Consider the following 22,014-nt stretch of genomic DNA (forward strand, 5'->3'; position numbering starts at 1 on the left):
GTGTTCCTTCTTTTATGGTTTGCACTGTGACCAATGACACCTAAATACTTTGATGTGGATTTATAGCTTTACTTTAACCCTCAGCAACTCCCTAGAATGTTTAACTAGAGGTCCTTACTAAGCTGTGAATTTGGACATAACTTGAAAATCGATTAGTTACTGAGAACTGCTGCATCGTTATCAATTTATAGCCAATTAGAATACTCTAGAACGCAGGTAGAAATGATGAGGACCAGAAGCATTGTCAAAGGCTGTTGTAGATTTCAAACTTTATGCTCCATAATTGTTTTCACCTTTGTCACAAGGGGGCGCTAAAGCATAAACAATGATAGGGGAAAAAGAAGTGAAATGCAACAAGTAATTTATGTCTCACTTCACCAGAACCAGAAGAGTTTCTTACTCCAAGAACATCTGAGGACAGATCCACTCTTGGACATTTAACCCCCCGCCCTCCCCCTCATCTACTGCATCGATCATATTGACATCAAATCTGAGCTCTAAAGATTTCTATTTGGGTTTTCAACAAAACATTTTAAGTGTCAGATTTGCCAAACTCTCCCAAGACTACAGTGTATTGCTTCTTTTAAAAAGCCTTCACAGCTAGGAGGGAGGGGTCCATCCCACAGTGACTGACTATATTTAGTGAGCATGTGAGCACTATTGGCTACCACAAAAAAAATAAATAAAATAAAGCATTTCCATCTATCATTGTCCCAGTGAGTCATTCCAGCCACGGCAGGAAGAAAAACTGCCCATTCGTTCATTCATTCCCAAGTTGAACAACAGTTCCGTCTTCTAAATAAGAAAACAAACGGCAATTTGGTAGATGCAAGTGAGTCAAATTTAATATTAATGCGCTCTATTGAAAGAGGCAGAGTGTTTGGTTTTCTCTTTTCCCCACCAGCGTCACCATAAACCCACTCTAACATGAACAAGAGCTACCAAGTCACATGTAAAAATGTCAGTAAACTCGAATGTCATATTCCCCCTTTCCCCTCACAGGATGTAGGTATTATCTGTGCAAAATAAAATACTTCAAGACTGAGTGGATCAAACGGAACACAGATAAAACGGGGCAGAACAAAGGGTAGCGGCTCCGTGTGCCAACGCTCCTAAATAAATAAATAAATCCAACATCAAGTGAGGCTTGCAGAGGGATCAGCAATCTGGAAAACGGGTGCATTCAACCCTTCGACGAACGCACGTGGATGAGCATCCTCGGTTTTAAGCTAAATTTCCGTCAGGCAAGTCTGTAAATGAAAGTCCTCTTTCAGCGCAGCTTCGGGGTTTTCCTTAAGTAGAATATATGTTCCCATCTGTTTAGTATTTTTCTCAAGTCGAGACAATTACTCAATAACAAATGGGGAGAAATCGGAGTATACGTGGGGCAAACCAAGTGGATTTGATGTGCTTTCATGGGAACAGTAATCAGGATTCTGCTTGATAGTGCTGGTAACTTCTCTACCACAGAACTCACAGAACACATGCATTATTACAAGTGAAGGATTTACATTGGGGGGGGGGGGGGGGGGGAAGGAGGGAAACAAAAACCAACAAAAAGGATGATGCTATCTCAAAGAGCCAACAGTGTCCAATTTCAAGCTCCGACTCGTCCGTTCTCCTCACTCATCTTCATCGTCCTCCTCCTCGCCATCAGAGAGAGAGGCACAGGGGCGGATCTGGCGGTATCTGTCCAACCACTTCTCCACCATCTGGGTGACCAAGGGGTGGTTACGGCGGCGCGAGCTCTTCTGCATGGCAGCGAGCATGCCTCCGTCTGTCACACAGCAGTCCAGCCACTCCCTCAGCAGCTTCTCCTGCTGCTCCTCATTACCCATCTGGTTTGCAAACAAACAGATGTCAAAATGCCATTGTTACGGCAGGAAGTAGTGCCTATTCCCTGGTTTTAGTAAAAATAATATTCAACAGTTAATAATAATGTTGTTTTTCCCTTAACAGACAACACAAACTAAGGGAGTACCATGAAGCTGGATTAATGGCGTGGTTGAACTTGCTTCATAGTACACACCTCTGGTATGGTTCACCCCAAACATGCTGGCCCTCATCGGACTAAACGATGTGTGCCCCATATTCATTAGGCTTTGTTTCATGACCTAACAGAAAGCAAGGTTTTGTTTTTTTCCATGGGACACTGTCAATAGACTGACATTATGCAGTGTCCTTCACACAGTTGGAGCAGATGGAGAAAACACCGGAAACCCTGGTTCACCTCAGTTCCCTTCCCTGTTGATCTGATCGCTGGTGCTGGGAGTAATTCTATTCCTTTTGGCCGCTGCTGTTTTTGTTGATCACTGAGCAACCTCAGTCATTTCCCAACAGTCTCCAAATCTTTTTGGTTTCTTCTCCAATTCTTTACATGGAGCCATGATGAAGAGACCAAATATTTCTATTTGCTTTCCACTGGTAATATTCTAACCACGCTCATACAGTTAGACTAGTTTCAATGATCAGACTTTCTGACTGTGATCACAGGCTTATTCACTTTGGCTGCATTGTAATTCTATTTCGAAGCTTATATTTACTCTAGAGAGAAACTCCTCTTAAGAATTTCTTTTTGATTGTTTAGAAGATTAAATGCTCCACTTGTCAACTTAGAAATAACATTTTCTGTAAGATGATACAGTTTGAATTGCTTTACATTTAAAAAAAAAAAAAAAAAAAAAAAAAAAAACTTCTGGCCTATGTTGTACATTTTAAAATAAACCTACTTTCAACAGGTTTATGGGGAGTGATAACATGAGGCACAACTTCAGGCTGCAGCTGTACATGGCGCTCTTCCGGCCTACCTCTTGAGCGGACAGAAAGTGAATGTGCAGCAGCTTCCTCTCGCTGTCCACCAGTGGCAAGAAAGTGACCGTGACGTCATCGTCAGTATTTAGGTTGGCGCCTGCACCACGATTGTCGTATCCGTCATTCTCCATGGCCACCAGCGCTGAGAAGTGACCCCGGGTGTAGCCCAGAGCGATGGGGCTCTTCCAGCAGAAACTCTGCTCCCATAACAGAGGCAGGTACACACCTACACACACACACACACACACAAAGCAAGTCAGACAAGCCGGGAGCTACTGTTCGCCACAGGCACCTGGAAGGAACAGGCTCTGCAACTACACACTCAGATATCACTGTGTGAATGTCAGCTGGGGCCAAGCAACATTTCAGATCTGACATCAGAAGCTTTTCAGCTGACTGGAAACAAGCGGCCCATTATCGTGAGCAGCTCCACGGCGCAGCCGGTATCTGCAGAAGTACACTCACCCTCTCCACTAGTGCTTCTGTCAGGACGACTTAATGCTGCACACTAAAGTGGCCACAGCTCTGTGCAGTGCCATTAAAAGGGCAGGTTGTCAAAACACATTTTAATTCATTAAATCATGAAGTACAACAGAGCAGCTAAGGTTAAGATATTCTAGCTGTTATGCATTCCAGCTGTGCTCGCCTTACTTTTCATAAACAAAAGCTTGTTCCCACAGAAAATAATTACGTTACAAGCGAAACCACTCCGAGGGCCCCATTTCATGTCGAGCTGCTGCAGGTGTTTCGAGTTGGAACCCAGGAGCAAACTATGATAAAAATCTATAGCTTTTAAAAGCAAAGACTGAGTAAGCTTAAATTTCTTAAAGGCTCCTTTCAACCTCCAGTAAATTAAAAAAGGAAAAAAAAAAAAAAAAAAGACAAAATGCCAGCAGTTCAGAAGAAGAAATCTGAAATCAATTGAGTTTTGTATGCATCAGATTATGAAAAAGGGAGAGAAATGCACAACTTTGTAAAGTTAATGTGCTTTGGGTTACAGAACACTTTAAAGAATAACTCGGAAAGTTACAAGTTGGCAACGCTGTTACACAAATCGCTATTAAAACCATTCAGGTTTCCACAAAAGCTGCCTCACCTTGAAAACGAGTGTATCCTAACGTTTCCCCACGGAAACTTTTGTAGTATTTCACTCCGTAGACTATGATCGGTCTTCGAAGAATATGTGCGAGAACAAAAATGTGGGTCTGCTCCAGGCTGGCCCCGGGCTGAGGAGGAAAAACATTCGCTTGAACAAATAATATTCACCTTTCCGGTTTAATTCACAAGGACGGAGCCATTTAACACAATGACAGATGCAACATTTCTTCAAGGAGGAACATACTTTAAAAAAGGTTTGGATGTTTATTTCCTAAATAAACATTATATGTCACAGTCTAATATGTGTTGGCAGTTTGGAGACCATGCGTGGGCTGCTGTCAGTGAAAAAGATCACCATCCAAACGCAGTCCTCTCACATAGGGATTATAAAATCACCTCCTCTTCACACAGAACTAGTGTCACTTGTTCTCGTGCTTGAAAAAAAAAAAAACAAAAAAAAAAAAACAAAGGGAGGAGCCAAGCCATGCAGAATCTCATAAACAAGACAAACACCTATGAATTCCATGAGATTATCCCAGCTCAGTAGATTAGGAGTTACACTAAATGATGATGGGTGTTTGGCGTCATATTAGGCTTCTTAGGAGCCAAGTGGTATAGTGACTGCACAGAGTTCCACTAGAGGCTTGTCAAACAGTATGACAAATGTCACCATGGCACTGAAATATAGCCCTGCAGCCTTTGTATTTAGGCACATCATATGGTGTTGTAACTATATATATCACCCCTAAGTGTACATAAAAAATTATAGCAACTAAAAATAGTGACGAGGGCTGCAACTGCCAAGTGCTGCCATCAACCTGCAACGCTGCAGTTCTGAGTGTGTCCACATGCCGCTCTCTGTCCTTCTCAGCTTGCAGTTGTACCAACTGAATAAGCAGAAAGCAGATTATACAACTTCTCTGAAACATACTACAGCCTCAACACTTCCTGTTGAAAGGGGGCTTCAAAGTCACCCTCGCTTATGAGGTGGGATACAAAGGGTCCTCCTTTGAATCTCATCTGTCAGTCACTGTTATCAAATGATAGCTTTTCCTTGAGTTTATTCTGTCAGTGAAGTGGCTCTGAGCTAAATGCCTGTAATCCCAGGGTCACATGTTGGGAAGGAGTGCTGCCTCAGCAGGCGTGCCAGCCAAGTAGATCAGCCGTCTGTCAACCTACAACTCCGTCTTAAGGGGGGGTGGAGGGGGGGTCTACAATAATTGCTTCTGTCCTGCCTGTCATTCACAGATTATTAACCTTGCACAGCAGTACCTCTCCAACTATTCAGCTCCATATAATTCCCTTCACTTTACTGGCAGTGTGCTTAATTAAACAGTGCAAAAACAAATGATTGAATTGCTTTCATCGTTTTCTGCATTTATGAGTGTGAGGATCATCTATGCAATTAGACTTCTGTGTCCATATTAAGGGCAAATATAAATGCAGATTTGTAGTTTTATGAGACTGAACTGCCTTTTTAATGAAGTTTTTAATAGTGCTGCTGAGAGAAGGGAATGCTTGCCAACAGCAATGAAAGGACAAGACAGAGGAACGCTGAAATCCAAATCCCAGCCAAAGCAAACAACAGCTGATGTCATGTTAAAGATGTGAAGTCTCTAACCACTGGAAGTGCTATGAATGGTCTTCAGTGCAGTTGTGGCATCAGCCTGCTCCATTGTATAGCTGCAGAGTTCTGTTTAGGCAGTGGAGCATATAATGTGCACGTAACATGACCGTGTAGTGTAAATATCAGTTTGGAATGAATGCCCGAACAGGATGATGATGCTCAACTCAACTGCTCAAATGTTTCTTTGAGGATTAATTCAAGGATAAGGTTTGTACTTGTAATATTTTTTTTGCCACCAATTGGAGTTTGTACATGATCAGTTCCCAGTTCATTTTCCTTGATAACACACTGATGATACCATATGTTTATTTAATGGCTGTCAACATTTTCACAATAATCTTAATGGAGGCTTTCAGGCCAATATTTGCAGCCATACTATGATGTTTGTTTAGTGGGTCCTTGCCTTGCATTTCCCACCCTACTAGCATGCAAATATGACCATGTGCAATACAAAGTGATACAGATAAAATTACTTGAAATTCTTAAATTTCTAAATCTGTGCCAGGTGCAGGTCAGTGCCAAAAAAAAAAAAAAAGATAAACTTCATATAATTCATATTATGACATGAAATTTGAAATTTCACAAACTTAATTTTGCCATTAAGCACAGATCATTTTAGGCTTTTTTTTCCCCAAACTTCTATCTTCTCATAACACATTTGCGAGAATCTCCCACATTCCCTTCCAGACCTCACACACTTTCTTAACTTTTGATGAATAATGAACTGCAGAGAAGAGACTAAACAAGAAGGAAGATCTTAATTACCTGGCTGGCTAAAGACAGGATGAATGCCCAGTCCTCCTGCCACTGCTCCTCTCTGAGGGAGAAATGTAAACCAAAGCTCTGCGAGTACCAAGACTCCCACTCCTTCCAACGTGTGTAAAACCTTAAAAAGAAGAAAAAGGTCACATTAGCCTACATTTGTTGTTCTTCTGAATAAACACGGTCCTGCTTATATAGCAAGGCTCCGTTTATTATCCTTCTAGAACATATCACAACTAGCAGGAAGAAGTGCATGGCTAAAGATTCCCAAACCAATGGAATACCCAGAACATGATTGTCCACACAACTTGTGCTATATACACATTTAAAAAGGACAACATTTGTTTAATCCTTTCAAACATCAAACCTTTTGTATTCGACCGTGTGAGGGAAGCATGTAATTATCTGGAGGAAATGCCTTTACACCAACTCAGCAAGTCAAATCTGCAAACAGTACACTGTCGGCAGGGCTTCAATTAAAATACTGTTAGCAGCATGAAAACAAACCCTTTCAAGGAAAAGATGGGTAGGATAAAGCACAAAAAAAAAAGAAAAAAAAAAGGGCCAAAAGCAAGATCACTGATGGAAAACTGACACAAAGAGCACAAGTGGATAAAAATGTAAGAAAATGGACAGTAGACAAGAATGAAAGGTATAAAATAGAGTGCAGTTTCAGCAGGTATGACACCGACAGCAGGGAAAACAAAAGAGGCACAAGCCAACAGTTGGCTCAAATTTCACACTTTATCACAATGGTAATAAAAATGACCTTAATGACTCTTGCTTTGTTTTCTTTTCCTTTTACTTGGAACGACACAAAGCTCTTTTTGAATATGCAAAACGAAGAGAGGACGTTTGGTGGAAATTTTCCCTAGTAGCTTTACAGCCCAAGTAAATTATTTATGATAGTCAGCACATTCAGACCATTTAGGGTCAATACAGGAAGGGTAACATGCGAATAAAGTACTGTTAATGTGCAATTAATAATGCATTGGATGGAATGTGGATAAAATTGTGGATAACATTCCAAAAAAGATGGAAACGCTTGAAAGGATCAGACGCCTCACCAGTGGGAGCAGTCATGCAGGCTGTCGTGGAGGGTCTTGCGGAGGACAGAGTCCTTGTCGTAGATGCCCCAGGTGGCCTGTAGAACGGAGTCCAACAGACAGTCTCCAGCTGTGCGATTCCACAAGGCGTAAAGACGACTGTCCAGGCGTGTGCCCAGCTCCAGGGACCAGTTGATAACGGGAGATTCCTCCTCTAATTCTGTGTACAGACACGAGGAGCGAGTTTGGAGTATAAGCACGAGGAAGACAATAGCCTCCATCAAGCCATAAATAGTGCTGAACTTTAAAGCAAACAAGAGAACCTCTCAGACAGGAGGATGATTGTTGAGGCTATAGCTTCAGGGCAGGGGTAAAAGCAAAACTTAGTGCAGATGAAAGACACTTCTAAACTAAAGTTGCATAAATTATGTGTTGAGTGTTTTGGATATGCAAATGCTGTAGTTAGTCATTACCAAGGCAGCTTTTTACCACCTCAGAAACATCAACAGAATGAAAGGTTTCCTCTCCCAAAAAGACCAGGAGCAACTCATCCATGCATTCATCTCCAGTAGACTCGATTACTGTAATTCTCTTTTAACTGGACTTCCCAAAAAGAGCATTAAACATCTGCAGCTCATCCAGAACGCTGCTGCTGGAGTTTTAACCCGGACTAAGAGATCTGAACACATCACACCAGTTTTAAAATCTTTACACTGGCTTCCAGTCAGTCACAGAATAGATTTTAAAAGCCTGCTGATGGTTTACAAATCCCAGAACGGTTTAGGCCCAAAATACATCTGTGATATGTTCAGAGAATGTAAACCAAGCAGAGCTCTTAGATCCAAGGACTCAGGTCAGCTGGTCCAGTCCAGAGTCCAGACAAAACATGGAGAAGCAGCATTTAGCTGTTATGCTGCCAACAAGTGGAACAAACTGCCAGTGGAGATTAAACTTTCACCAAATGGAGACATTTTTAAATCCAGGTTAAAAACATTTCTTTTCTCATGTGTCTATGCATGAAATATCTTTTAACTTATCAAGACTGTTGCCTGTTTTTGAATTCATTTAAATTATTTTATTTGTTTCTCTTTATATTCTTTTATGTATTTTTAATGCTTCTTGCACTCCCTGCTGCAATGCTTTTATTTTATGTAAAGCACTTTGAACTGTTTGTACATGAAATGTGCTATACAAATACATTTGATTTGATTTACGGAGGACAAACTGCAAGTTGTATATTTTGCACCTCTGCATTTTTCCCATCATGCTGTTGTGCTAACAAACATGGCTTTCTGTTCCTTCCAACTCATTTCTATGCAAAAACATAACACTTATCTCCCCAGCAGCCCAGTTTATGATGGCTTAACTAGGCCATGAGACTCCTTTGATAACTTCAGTGTAACACACAAAACGTACACAAATGTTCGCCGGCATCCACACACACACACACACAGCTTCAGAGGGAGTATGCCACCGGTTAAGTGTTTAGGAGGGAAGTTAATGAGCTCAATTAACCTAATTAGAGAAAACAGGGAAGATGAAGCAGGAGGTGGTGAGCTAGATGGAGAGAAAACACTGTTTTTTTGGGTTCTCCCCCCCTGCCACATTATGGTCTGATCCTTACTAAAGGATCTAGAAACCACTGTGTGTGAAAGAATTTTCCTGTAAATGTGTGCAGATATCACACTTAAAAGAAGGTAAATAATTCTTGGGTACCTTTCTGCACATCTCGATCCAGCACCTCATCAAACAGCTTCTCCTGGACAGCAGGCGGCAAGTCCTCAATATCTGGGAAGACACACGGGGAAGATGTGTTTTTAATGCTTAGTAATAACTAATAGTGCACTCGGAGGAGGGAAACTCAAACGCTCAAGTAATGACCCACAGTGGAGATATTCTTTGCAATTCCACTTACGACATGACATTTTGTCAATGGCACACTGGAAACATGAGCTCTGTGCAGTGCGTTTCTGTGTGTATCGAACTGGACAGACATAAAGCCAGAACACTGGTGGCTATTCTCTGGTTCAATAGTGAATGGCTTTGGCTTTATCGGAGAGCGAGAGAGAGGGAGCAAGCCCTGCAGCTGGCCACAGACCAAAGTCAGTCTGCAGAAAAATACTTGGCATTGCATACTCACAAAAAAAAAAAAAAAAAAAAAAATTCAAATCCATCACTGAAGCCTGCATAATCTTTCATCCTAGCAGCACTGGCAGGACTGAATTAGAATACTGGTAGTTCTTAAAAGCAGGGTGCATGTCATTTCACTGATGACATTCTGCCGCAGGGATGAGACATACCGAGCTGCTGTTTCTCTTAGCAGTGCGCCACCACAAAGGCAGGGAACCAGTTCTCCAGTGAAGGAATTCATTTAAGCTAACACCAATATGGAAAATTCTACATATGAACGGGAGTACAATCCCCAGTGATCTCAAAATGAATCAGTTTCATATTCTTTGCTGGCAGAGGGCAGTGGACACATCTGCAGTGTTTATTCTAACAAGACAAAAAAATAATCTCCCAGCACAGACCGATAAAGTATATTTACGTGGGGATAAAGAGTGGAGCTGGTAAATCAGATTACACGTATGAAAGAAGGGCCTATGATGTAATCATCAGGATTTCATGAGCACCTGCAGGCAGAGTGAAGGTGACCAAGTCAGTGAGGAAGTAACAGGCGAAGTCCCCTTTGCGTTGATGTAGTGAAGCTGCAATCTCTCTGCGGATCTGCTCCGTCAGCTCCGGGCAGACCATGGAGGGAATACACTTGGCTGCCTGTTGGTTCACCTGACGGACAAACAGGACACACACATTAGCGGGATGTTAAAGTTAAATAAACACGCATTTAGTTTGAGCTTTTATTCATAATGAGGTCATTGTGATTTTGGAAATTCACTTAAATCAAACTCAACCATTTCAAATATTACAAAAAGAGAAACTCATCAAACCTATGGTACCTGTTTCCATTTATTCACAGACGATAAATGTGACCAACGTATATGCATTTGTTATACTGAGGATCAAACGCACACAGTAGCATGTTTCACTCTGACTTCCCTAATCATTACTTGCTCTCCTTGCAAACCACATCAGCTCTACATTATCATGTCCATTAGGAACCAGTGACTGCAGCCAGGCTAATCCTCCACCTAATCCTCAAAGTGCACTTCCTCTGTAATTACAGAGCATCTGCTATATATCGTCAACAAATCGATGGCGTGACGTGCAACACTTTTGACTTCATCTTGTAGAAATAATTAATTTGCACAAAAGTACATCACAAGAGTATCTGTAAGAATGCACTATTCTTACAATGGTTTTAACAGGACAGTACACTCTTATTAACTTATTCATTCAGATTTGTGGTGCATTCAAGTGCTGAAATGTGTGTAAATGGTGTTTAATCAAGAGACAAACTATTAAAGAAGAAGGTAGCTTTAATTCCAGTGGTGTGATGAAACCAAAGTCGAGTCACGCTTACCTCCGTCAGCAAGATGGCTAGCATGTCTTGCCTCTGGAAGCGAATAGCCAGATGTACCAGGGTGAATCCTACGTCAAACGCTGAGGATCGGTTAAGGAGCTGCACCTCATCAGCGGTGAGCTGTCGGGCGATGTCACCGCCAGATGACTTGTAAGCTTCTACCGCTGCCAGATCTCCCTCTACAACTCCTGCAGCAATGGCAGGAAGAAACGGGTAACAGGTTACTTGTGTTCAGGAACAAACAGCGTAACATAACACATTCAGCACGACTGCAACGTAACCTCAGAATTAACTGTAAAATTAAAGAAACCTCTGTAAACGTTTTATGCAATTAGGATTTTCATTGCAGTATTGTTGTTTTATGCTGGATTAGTTTTAGCTTCTACTGAAACTGGGTCAATGTGAATCTATAATTCAAAATATCACCCCTAAAAAGAAATTAAATACATTTGGAAAACAACAGTAATTCATTTAAAGAGGGATACACAAAGAGAAGGAATCTGATTGGCTTTTGGAGCAGCTTCAACTGCATGTCCCTGCTTATAATAGAAGCAAGATGTAACAGAGACAGCCTGTCATGTTCCATGAGAGCAGTAAAGTAATATCCATCAAACTGTGCCAGTACGTCATGCTGTTTGTAGTCTCAAACGATCTACTCTCAAATCTGGGCTAACTTTTCAAGACAACTTGAAACAGAAGGACGGAGCTTAACGCAAAGAGAATGTAGATTTCTAGGTCTTGACGTCAATTGAAAGTCCTGATGACCTCTAGACGTAGCCACTAGCTAACCCGGAGTGAGAACAGCTACCACACTGTCAGGCTACTACTAAGCTGAACAGACAGAGCAGTGTGACTTATAATGCAGTGCAATCAGAGAGATATGTCAGAGAGGATAGACTGTGCAGATTAGCGTAAACCCCACCCCCACCCCCTCACCTCCACCCCTCTTTTTGGACGTTGTAGTCTCAACATCTGTTATGTGTGAAATGCGCAACAGCTAGGTGGCACAAAGAGAACTGAAGCACTGGCATGTTTAGACAGACATCCATTTGTGAGGATGTTCTTTCTAGCAGGGAATAGGATGTTTACCTTGAGAGAAGTGGGACTGAGATCTCACTTTACGCTGGCAGGGGCGCATTTTGCAAACACAGGTTCGTAAATAGGTATCAAATTATTTTGGTTGGGGTACTCTGTAACAGCAGCAATACAAGAGGTTCCTGGTTAAAAAAAAAAAAAAAAAAAAAACACTCACAATAAGGTGACGTGTTTTAGAAATGGATGAATAAGAGAAATTTTGCTCTTTAAAAAAAAGCAAACAATAAACACGGTTCCCAGTTCCTCAAAGTTGAGGTTTCCTGGATTTAATGCATATGAAGCCATTTTACAACTTATCCTTTTTTTAACTTACATTCTCACGATAGCAATACTTGCATCTAGTGCTCCTGATTTGTTGGACTGGCAGCTCAATCAGAACTCTTTGAAGTCAGTCTTTAATCTTTACAAATTTAATCGGACAGAGTCAGACAAGTCTTTCCAATCAAGTCACTGCAGGACTCTAACAAGCTTCCGTATGTGACTCGGTTGACTTCTGCTTTACTATTAATGTAGTGTGACAAACAATCTTACAGCCCAAAATAAAGTAAGGGTATCTTTAACCACAATTGCAAACTGATGAAAAATTTTGGGTAGAATTTTATTGTCATGAAAGACACTTTTTGACTGGTCAGTGGAAAAATTCAGCTAAACTGCAGGATTAGGTCCACCCATCCCACCTCACCTCTAAAACAAAAGATCATTGTGATAAGCACCCGACGATAAGAACTTAAGTAATATCTCTTTATGGCTTACACAAGCTGCAATGGCTAGATTTGCTAGCAACTCTACCCCGACTGTGAAACAAAAGAACAATATTACAAAAACAGAGTTCGCTGCCCTTTGAGGGCAAGGAGAATCAATGGGATTATACGATTCTGGCGCTAGTTCAGAGCTTTACAACAACAAAAATGTGGGGAAACAACAGAGTGAAGTGAGACCGAGTTCTGAGACCTGAGGAAGTGCTTGGCGTCTTGGTCAAACTGTGCTGCCTGACTCAGGCACTTCCTCCACTGACAAACACTATGAGGAGAAAAAGCTAGATAACTCAAACAAGTCAGCCAAGTCAGGTGACATGCTGTGAATAAAATGGCAAAGCATTATGAGCAATGTAATCAAAATGCATGCTGACGTCAATGGGTAATATTCAGACAGGTTTAAGAAAGAAAATAAATGCAATATATTGCCATAACCCAAGAGTAATGTTTTCAACAGAAACCTGGGTAGTGCAATCAGTGTAAAGGTCAAGAGAGTACTGCTGATCACATGCTGCTTTCAGGCTTTTTATTTTTTCACTTTTTTTTTTTTTGTTGACAGCTTCTCCTGTTTTGTCAAGGCTATTTTTGCCTCCTGGAGGCTCCTGCTCAGCACATAAGCGCCACTGTTTACAGGGCGTGTTGACTGCAGGCCAAGATAGACCCCGGTCCACAGGCTCCACTCTCACTGCGCAGCCCAGACGGCCCATTCATCCCTACCAGCTGGGAAGCACTTACAACCTCTTCGTTTTACAAAGATGCTCTCAATCGCACATCAAGAGGCAGCCAGGGCCTGAGCGATGAGTTGGATCAAATTCCTATTAGCTTTTTGACTTGCACGACTTTTATTGTGCTGCCATTTAACGTCATTTACACTTTGTTGATGATAAGTGTAGCCTCCCTGCAGCTGATAGCTCTTCAGTTACTAGGACCTTAGGAGAGAAAACCTGCAGAGCTCGTAAAGCCCATATTTTGTTAAATTCCTTAAATACTCTAATATTTGGAGTTTAAGCAATGCAAAATATTGTCATTCACTGACAAAAAAAAAATTTAGTGGGTCCTCTGAAATGTGAAAGATTGTATCACATGTCCACAAGTCTCAACCTTAACTGTGGTAGATACAATTTTCTATGGATCAACTCGTGTAATTGTTTCAGCCCCAGCAGGAGGGACATGGCAAAAAGTGCAAAAACTCACCAGCACAAGCACTGAGAAACAGCCAGTCCGTTTTCTTCATACGGTTTCTAATCTGCTTCAGCTTCTTAAAGTCGATCTCCTGCTCCTCTCTACTCATGGCTCCAGCTGCAAGCTCTATCCTCTGGAAATCCATTTTGACATGGTCGTCCTTCTTTGCCATAGGAGGGGATCTCCTTTGGCCCTGGCTTCCGCTGCAACTGCCCCTCCATCGCGCCATGTCCTGTTCATTTATCAAGGGTGAGGGTTCTGAACACTCAGGCAAATCTATGGCTTCCTGGTTGTTGGGTTTAGGGAGGTCACACACCACACACTTTGCGGTTCTGGGCCAGTTCTGGTAAGTGCAAGATGTACATGTCCAATGCTGCTTGTGGGTGTTGAGTCTGTTCCTGTCATTATACTCCTCACAGGTGTCCACTGGAGAGTGGACAGCAGGACGGCAGCCTGCGTTTGAGCCTGATGTCTGGGGGGACTCAGTGGGGCTGCTGGTCCTCGGGCGCTGACACAGACACTGTGTGCAACGAATAGCTCGAGGCCAGTTCAGATAGGTGCACATCTGGCAGGACCACTTACTGGCAAGCTCAGCCATACTGGAAGATCTGACTCTGGGCCTAGCACTGGAGTCAGGGCAGATGAGGAGGCTGCTTCCACTCTCAGTTCTAGGAAGATCCCATTCCAGACTGGGATCCAAATCAGGACTGTTTTTGTAAGGTTCCTCTGTGATAATGGGACCCCTCAGCCTCGGTGCACGGCACATTGTACACTTGATTGCAGTGGCCCAGTTCTCATAAGTGCAGTAGTCACAGGCCCACTTTACCCTCTGTTCCGTCATTGTGGGTCACTTTGTTCTGTTGTGTGAAATACAGTTAGATGTGAGACAGAAACAAAATACTTGTGAAAATTATAGCAGACAAATTCTTAAAAATACTTTGTTTTTGATACACTGATAAAGTGTGTACTCCAATAGTTTATCATCCATCTCGCATTTTAACGGGCATCTTCAATGACAAAATAAGACTTGAATGCAAATTAAATTGTCTACCGGCAGGTCATTATTAGTAACAGTAGTGAGCGTAGATAACAGTCTCGATTTAATTCACATGACTACTGGCAGCACAGCGTTGCTGTGTAGTGATGTTTCAGTCTGTAGCCTAAGCTCGCTAGCTGGCAAGCTAACCTCGTAGCATTTTAAAACGTTAGCTAAAATTAAATTACACTGTCAACAACCATTTAATGCGACGAAATAACACAGAAAATATACTTATTCTGAATATTTGCAGAAGAATGTGTAAACTCTTACCGTTTCGTGACTTCGTTCGTCTTTCAACTGCTGCTGAAACCACAACAAACCTTTCTTGTCCAGTCCCCCGATCCCTCCCGCCCCCCACCTCCTTCCTCCTGCTCAATCAAACCTTTCCCAATCCGAATTGTTACGACTCCTTCGGTCTCTCACATGTTTACCTTCATGGACACATTAACCTCTTGCAGACAAAAGCTCACATTGACAAGGTCTCTGAACTCCTCCAATCATGGTATAAATCCGCGACTCTCCATGGTTTACACTGCCTCCGTCTTGTTTAATGGCGGCGACAGCTAGACAAATGAGAAGCAAAGCCAAAATAAACGCTAGCCTGCCTTCGTCACCAATCATCTGGCTGAGCTCTCAATGCGATTGGATAAAGGGAAAGTTCTGTGGTGCCTTCATGAACTACCGGAATATTCTTATAGACTGTTAAAATCTATGAATATTCCTGGAGATTTCATAATAATAAACAAAATTGTTTTAACCGTGTTACTCAACCACTTGAGTTGCTTATGTTTGAGCCAAGTGGGCTAATATGTGCTGCGATTAAAAAATTCTAAAATTCATCAAGGTGAAAAAGAAAAAACATTCAAATGCGGAAGATTTCAAGAATATTTTAGACATATCCGAGTTTTATACTCAACACTAAACACCTTGAAACTCCTAAATATCTAATCATGCAAAAAGTATATTACATAAATAAGATAGTCGGTGTGCTGTAGACAGCAAATAAATACATTTTCTGCATTTTTCTAACATAGGAACATTATAACATGCTGTTTTAAAACAGCAAAACACACTGCCCATTACGAATCAGGTTTATTGACCTCCAGGTTACATCACTGGTCATTTAAAATGCAATCAGATGTAACGGAGTGCTTGGTTTTTGGACACACCTCCTGTTCAACGTCACTCGTAAAAAAAAACAAAAAAAAAAAACATGGCAGTTACCTTGCGCCGGTTACACCACGTTTCGCTCCACGTTTCTAACGGACAGAAATTAGCTTACGACCTTGTTTCCAAGTACAAATTTAATTTGTTCGCTACCAGGCTAACTGCTAAGTCCAGGCAGGTGGCGTTTAGGAAGGGGGCGGCAGTTTTCGTTGTAAATGAGGGACAAACTCAGAGCAGTGTGGGATTGAATGAAGGGCTGCTTGGTGTAGCGCACAAATACTCTGTTGACCCACTCGACGTTAAGAAATACAAGCAGGATCATTCCTCAGCATGTCTTTACGATGTCAGCCCACATCACCCCGTGGACTCAGTCAGCAACGTGTGTTTCGAGGTAGAGGATGTGGAAAGGTCGTTCAAGGTTCTCCGCCATCTGGGCTGCAATTTCCTGGTGCCTCCCACGACTGTCGAGGACGAGAGTGGTCTGGTCACCTACTCGGTGGTTAAATCGGTTGTTGGAAACGTGTGCCACACACTCATTGACAGGTCAAAATACGGGGGGATCTTTTTACCCGGGTTTGATGTCACAGAAAAGGGCTGGAGCTTGGAAGAGGAAGACTTGTCGTGCCCACTTACACATTTGGATCACATAACCTATGCCTGTCCCAGGAAATCAACACACCAAGTCATGAAGTGGTATGAGAAGCTGTTTGGTTTCCAGAGGTTTTTCATTGACAGGTGAGAAACTATTAATATTCCATAAATACATCATTATGTAAAAGTCTTGAGCTACACCACATGTCTTTTTGTTGTTCTTCCAGGGAGACAGACTTTCTTGCAATCTTTTAAAGTGGTCTTAATCATTAGCTCTCCAAGCTTACAGAAGGTCTTTCAAAGTTTTTCTTTCTTGTGACATTGGATCCTTTTTTTTTTTACATGTTTGCAGGCCAGTCCTTGTACTTGATCATTTTCAAAGGAGAACATTTTTTTGTTTGTTTTTTAATCAACTTAACATCATGAAAGCATGAAAAGGCACCTAACTCAAGGGATGAACCACTGTTATGTCTACTATGTAACTAGCAGCCTGCCACAGAGACACCTCCATTTCTTTAGTTGCCTCTACTCAAAATGCCACAAACAAATCAGACTGACAGGCATAAAATGCTGTTTTTGCACCAACAAGGCGATTCCCAAAGAGATATTTGCCTAAAACTTGGCATGTCTCAGCACGGTGTGCAGTGTGTCCCTAAAAAGTCTAAAGAAATTGGACAAGCGGAGGCGAACGGTTTCTGAAAGCTATGTTTTTAAGAAATAGGAGATAATCCAGCAACTGACTCAGGATCTTAGAGATGCATCTGAACCTTCATGAATCCTCCCCAGAGCTTGGACCTCCACGTCATTGAAGCAGTGTGGGATCATCTTGACCGAAAACGGGGAAAAAAAGGCAGCCAACATCCAAAGAAGAGATTTTAAATGTCCTTCAAGATGCCCGGAGAACTATTCCTGAAGACGACTTGAATAAATTACATGGAAGCTTGTCTTAGAGGGTTCAGGCTTTGTTGAAGAATAAAGGTGCTCAGACCAAATATGACCTTTTGAGTTTCTTAGAATCGTACAAACTTTTCCCCTTATTCTGTAATTCATTCTGTAATAAACGGCAGCACTTGTTTCCCTTTTTCCTGACCAAAGAAATGAGAGGTGGCTCGAGACTTTTTCACAGTATGGTAAATAATCTCTCTTTTTGTTTTGTTTTCAACAAGTAGTCATTAATAACAAATTCTTGTTCCTCTGTGTAGTAACGAAGATGTGGATGAAGGCTTCGTAGTGAACCAGGAGGGCGTTGGACTGCGACTCACTGCCATGCAGTACTGGAAATGCAGCAAAGCTGGTATCGCTCTTCCCTTTGCTGACGAGAAAGAGCCCGATTGCAAGTTTGTTATTGCAGAATCACTACCTCATCAAGGTAATAAAAACCGCCCCATCTTCCAGACCATTTAATTTCCTTCTTATTTTATGATATTACAAACTTTGCGCGCCTCATTGCGTTCTTTCTCTTATTTCAGGCCGTAACCAGGTCGACACCTTCTTGGAGCAGCATAGAGCACCGGGGATCCAGCACATTGGCCTGTACACCAAAAACATAGTCTCTACTGCACATGTAATGGCTGAAGCCGGTGTGCAGTTTTTCTCCCCTCCTCCTGCCTACTACACAGAGGTTTGACTTACTCAGAATTGCACATTTGCTTCTTTTTGTCTTCCAACAAGTCATAAACGATAACGTATGCAAAAGATTTTAATCACGTGAAAACAGAATCAGAGCTGGACTGAATTTTGAATTTCTAGTTTCTCGGTGTACATCTGCTCACACCCCAGTTCACAATCAGTCTTTTAGAGGTTGTGACATCACCAGGCACAAGGAATACAGGGCCTGCTTTGTACCGATAAACAGTGAAGCAAACTGTAACAACACCAGGCAAACATACCACCACCAAGGCTCAATGAAATATACTGGACCCATGCTGATAGTACCATTAAGACCCAACTTCTAAACTGGGTCATGGTAAAATTGTTATCCAAATAAGTCCCTGGCTTTTTAAAGTACATGTACTGTATATGTGTATATATATATATATATATAAAAATAAATGATGTAAAATCAATCATGTTAAAAATAACCTTGCAACAACAACAGAAAAGCCATTCCCGTTGTGAAATAACACAGGCATAAACTTTACCCCAGACACCATAATTGGCCTCCTTCAACGATATATTTGCACAATCTGTGGCAGCAGTCACAACCTTGAAACCTCACTCTTAGCCATCGACTTACAAGCTTCTTGCGCCTGACCGGCTGATAGTTTCTGTCACTCATCTGCTGCTATACGTTCAAGCTCCAATAAGTTGGCTGGAGTCCCTCTTTGCTTTGGTAAATCTCAGCTCTCTCCATAGGGTTTTCAGTGGGATTTCGGTCACGTCTCTTTGCTGGCCATTTTTTTCCCCTGACAAGCATTCTTTTGTGCTATTGGTTGTAAGCTTTGGGGCGTTGTCTTGCCAAAAGATCCATGCCCTTTGCCTTTAAACTCCATTTTCAGACTCTGGTGACACATTTCATTCCAAAATGCCTCTGTAATCTTATGATTTCATCACACCGCTGAAATATTAAATGCCTCCAGTAGCAACAGCATGATGGGAACTCAGTTGGGTTTTACTGTAGGTATAGTGTTGTTTGCCTTATAGGTGTTAATGTCATTGCCTATTAAACCAACTGAGGCATTGCACTTCCAAAAAGCTCTACTTTAGTTTCTTCTATCCATGGAATACTAACCTAGAAAGACTAGGTTATCTTTTAATTTGCTTTCCTTTTTATGACTCTCTTTCAGTAGCGGTGTCTTCCTTAGTCCTCACCCACCAAGACCTCTTTGGTTCAGGGTGCTGCTTATTGTAAAGTTTGAATCAACCTCTCCAGACTGCTCTAAGTCAACCTGATGCCCTTCAGCCATCGTGTGCTGTGTTTTTTCAACAGTCAGCAACAACCTTTGCAGACCCCAAAGAAAAAGGAAATAACTTAAGCACCATTTTATGCAGAAAGAGCATGATGCAATAATTACTTGAATTAACAAGCATGCAAAAAGTTAATTATTGATTGATTTCTTTGTATATTATGTGAGTAAATGATTTGACTTCCATTGTTGCTATTTGCTAATCATGGATATTTGATCAGACTATACAAAACTGTCCAATTTGCATTTGTTTCTGAAGATGCTCTTAACTCTTTCCTTTCAATTCTGGGGTGTCAATGACTCTGACCGGGGACAAATTTGCAAACCATCATGTTTAGTAATTGTTTTACTGCCTTTGTGTGCTGTGACAGGTGGGAAAACAGCGGGAAATAGAGGAAGCAGGACACAACCCCCAGATGCTGGCGCAGCATGGCATTCTCCTGGATACAGACCTGCACCAGGATCTCTCAGCTCTGAGAGTATCCAGCGAAAACAGAAGGTGACACACAAACAAGAGCGGTAATGCTTCCCATCCGGACAGTCAGTTTTCTGACGGAGGGCTTTGTCATTCGTCTTTCTGAAGCGCTTGAACGTGGAAAGCAACAGTTTTACATTGGCTTCGACGTAATAAATGTTCTTTTACTGCTAAAGAGGATCCATGTATGTTGCATTATGTGAAGAAACCCCCCTGGATACATGTGACAAATTATTCTTAAGTGTGAATGCTTGGGGAAGCGGATACTGGCAGCCAGATGGCTTATGATGAAAGACCAACTATCCTCCTGTCCTTGCTGTGATGTTTGCAGATACCTTCTCCAGGTGTTCACCAAGCCCATATTTGCTGAAGACACCTTCTTCCTTGAGCTGATAGAGCGAAGAGGGGCGACGGGTTTTGGTGAGGGGAACATCCGGGCGCTGTGGAGGTCGGTGCAGGCGTACATGGAGAATGAGAGAGGGGATTCTCAAGGAGAAGGACCCCCAAAAACTGTGCAAACTGCTCAGTACTAGTCACTCCCTTTTTTTTTTTCTTTTTTTAGTGTAATTTATTCTGGATGTGTTTTATACATCAACTTCATAGCTCTTATTTACCAGAAAGATATCAAATATATCTGAAGTTATTTGTTGCACTACCAACACACAATCATATGTTGTATTAACATCTCTCCTGAACCATGACAGATGAAAAACTTAAAAGTACTGAAAAACAGATGTTGCATAGTATCCTTGAAATGTTATAACAAAAATACTCTTGCTGTAACTGTTAAAGCAGGTCTTTGTTCCCACTGTATCAAAGCAAACCAAACGACTCCAGAGCAACTGTTGCTCAATAAATCTCTTACAACAGACCATGAGGACCAATTACTCAATAAATCAAGTACTCAATGTTTCTTACAATGTGTGTGAGCCAGACTTTTGAATGAAATTCAAATCACTCAGGTTGTTAAAAGCAAGCGTTGTCCATATGTTCTATTTGTACTGTGTCACTATACGTAACCAATAAAGTTTCTTAAGATGATGATTAGACGCGGCTGTGGAAGGCAGACTTCCACATGCGGGCTCCTAAATGCTACAGGGGTGACTCTGGGAAATAAAAAAGGAGAAATTCTGAAAAACTTTCATTAAACTTTACTTTAGTCAAAGGTAAATGATACAGAATAGTCCTAATTTATAGAAAGTTTCGACATACACACATTTCTCCTACTTCCCAAGTGTTGAAAATGAATAATAAATGCATTTGGACAGACCTTGCATGTTTATAGTGTCGTCTCAGTTTCATGTTAAACCGCAATATTTGGCTATATGCTGATGGAAATATTATAGTTTTTGCATAACTGTGATTGGTTATAAATTAGAGTTCTTTTATGTTTTGACAGCTATTTAAATATATTGATAGATAGATAGATAAATACTTCATCCCAATTTGGGAAATTATTGTGTTGCAACAGCGTACAGTATAAAAGATTTAACAATTAAAGGAAAAACAAGCAAATAGAATAAACATGAGAACACTTCTAAAAAAAATATTTAAAGGCTGTTCATGCCTACAGTTGTATTTGAAAAGGTCTATATTGGATATATCTCTTTACTCAGACCCTACAGCTTGCCGCAACATTGAATTTGTAAATTCAAATTATGAGTGATTACTTGGACTTTATCGGGTTATCATTAGAAACATTGACACTGAGCTCGGAGGCCCTGCTTTTCCAGATAAGTCACCCTTGAACCGTTACTGGCCGAACAGCTGCTGCCCTTTCAGATGCTGTGGAGGTTTTAGCAATGTGCACGCTTTGGCAAAGACTTGGCTTTAGAGCTTCTCAGAGGGGATCTTCAAACCCACAGAGTTGTGCCAGTTCAATTAACTTGGCCATAAACATTATAAGCGAGGATTAGTGGGATAGATGAGAGGCAATGAAATTTAGATGGGAGTTCCATGAAAGCCATATGCTCTTTTTA

At 41.5% G+C, this 22,014-nt stretch overlaps 2 protein-coding genes across 2 annotated transcripts; one reads left to right on the forward strand and one right to left on the reverse strand.

Moving 5' to 3' along the window:
* Positions 1 to 1,528: 1,528 nt before the first annotated feature.
* Positions 1,529 to 15,495, reverse strand: zranb1a (zinc finger, RAN-binding domain containing 1a). Its single transcript, XM_075458052.1, has 10 exons — positions 15,167 to 15,495; positions 13,870 to 14,714; positions 10,826 to 11,013; positions 9,978 to 10,131; positions 9,061 to 9,132; positions 7,366 to 7,564; positions 6,302 to 6,422; positions 3,908 to 4,037; positions 2,808 to 3,037; positions 1,529 to 1,838 (listed from the first exon to the last, which is right to left on the reverse strand). Exons 2-10 carry the CDS (start codon positions 14,696 to 14,698, stop codon positions 1,623 to 1,625), a joined length of 2,139 nt encoding a protein of 712 aa, XP_075314167.1. The 5' UTR covers positions 14,699 to 14,714; positions 15,167 to 15,495; the 3' UTR covers positions 1,529 to 1,622.
* Positions 15,496 to 16,102: 607 nt separating this feature from the next.
* On the forward strand, positions 16,103 to 21,225 carry hpdl (4-hydroxyphenylpyruvate dioxygenase-like). The gene is made up of 5 exons (XM_075456751.1): positions 16,103 to 16,798; positions 17,857 to 18,023; positions 18,124 to 18,275; positions 19,932 to 20,059; positions 20,367 to 21,225. Exons 1-5 carry the CDS (start codon positions 16,110 to 16,112, stop codon positions 20,566 to 20,568), a joined length of 1,338 nt encoding a protein of 445 aa, XP_075312866.1. The 5' UTR covers positions 16,103 to 16,109; the 3' UTR covers positions 20,569 to 21,225.
* The last annotated feature ends 789 nt before the right edge of the window (positions 21,226 to 22,014 follow it).

This window comes from Odontesthes bonariensis, chromosome 23 (genome assembly GCF_027942865.1).
Source record: "Odontesthes bonariensis isolate fOdoBon6 chromosome 23, fOdoBon6.hap1, whole genome shotgun sequence".
NCBI classification, from domain to species: domain Eukaryota; kingdom Metazoa; phylum Chordata; class Actinopteri; order Atheriniformes; family Atherinopsidae; genus Odontesthes; species Odontesthes bonariensis.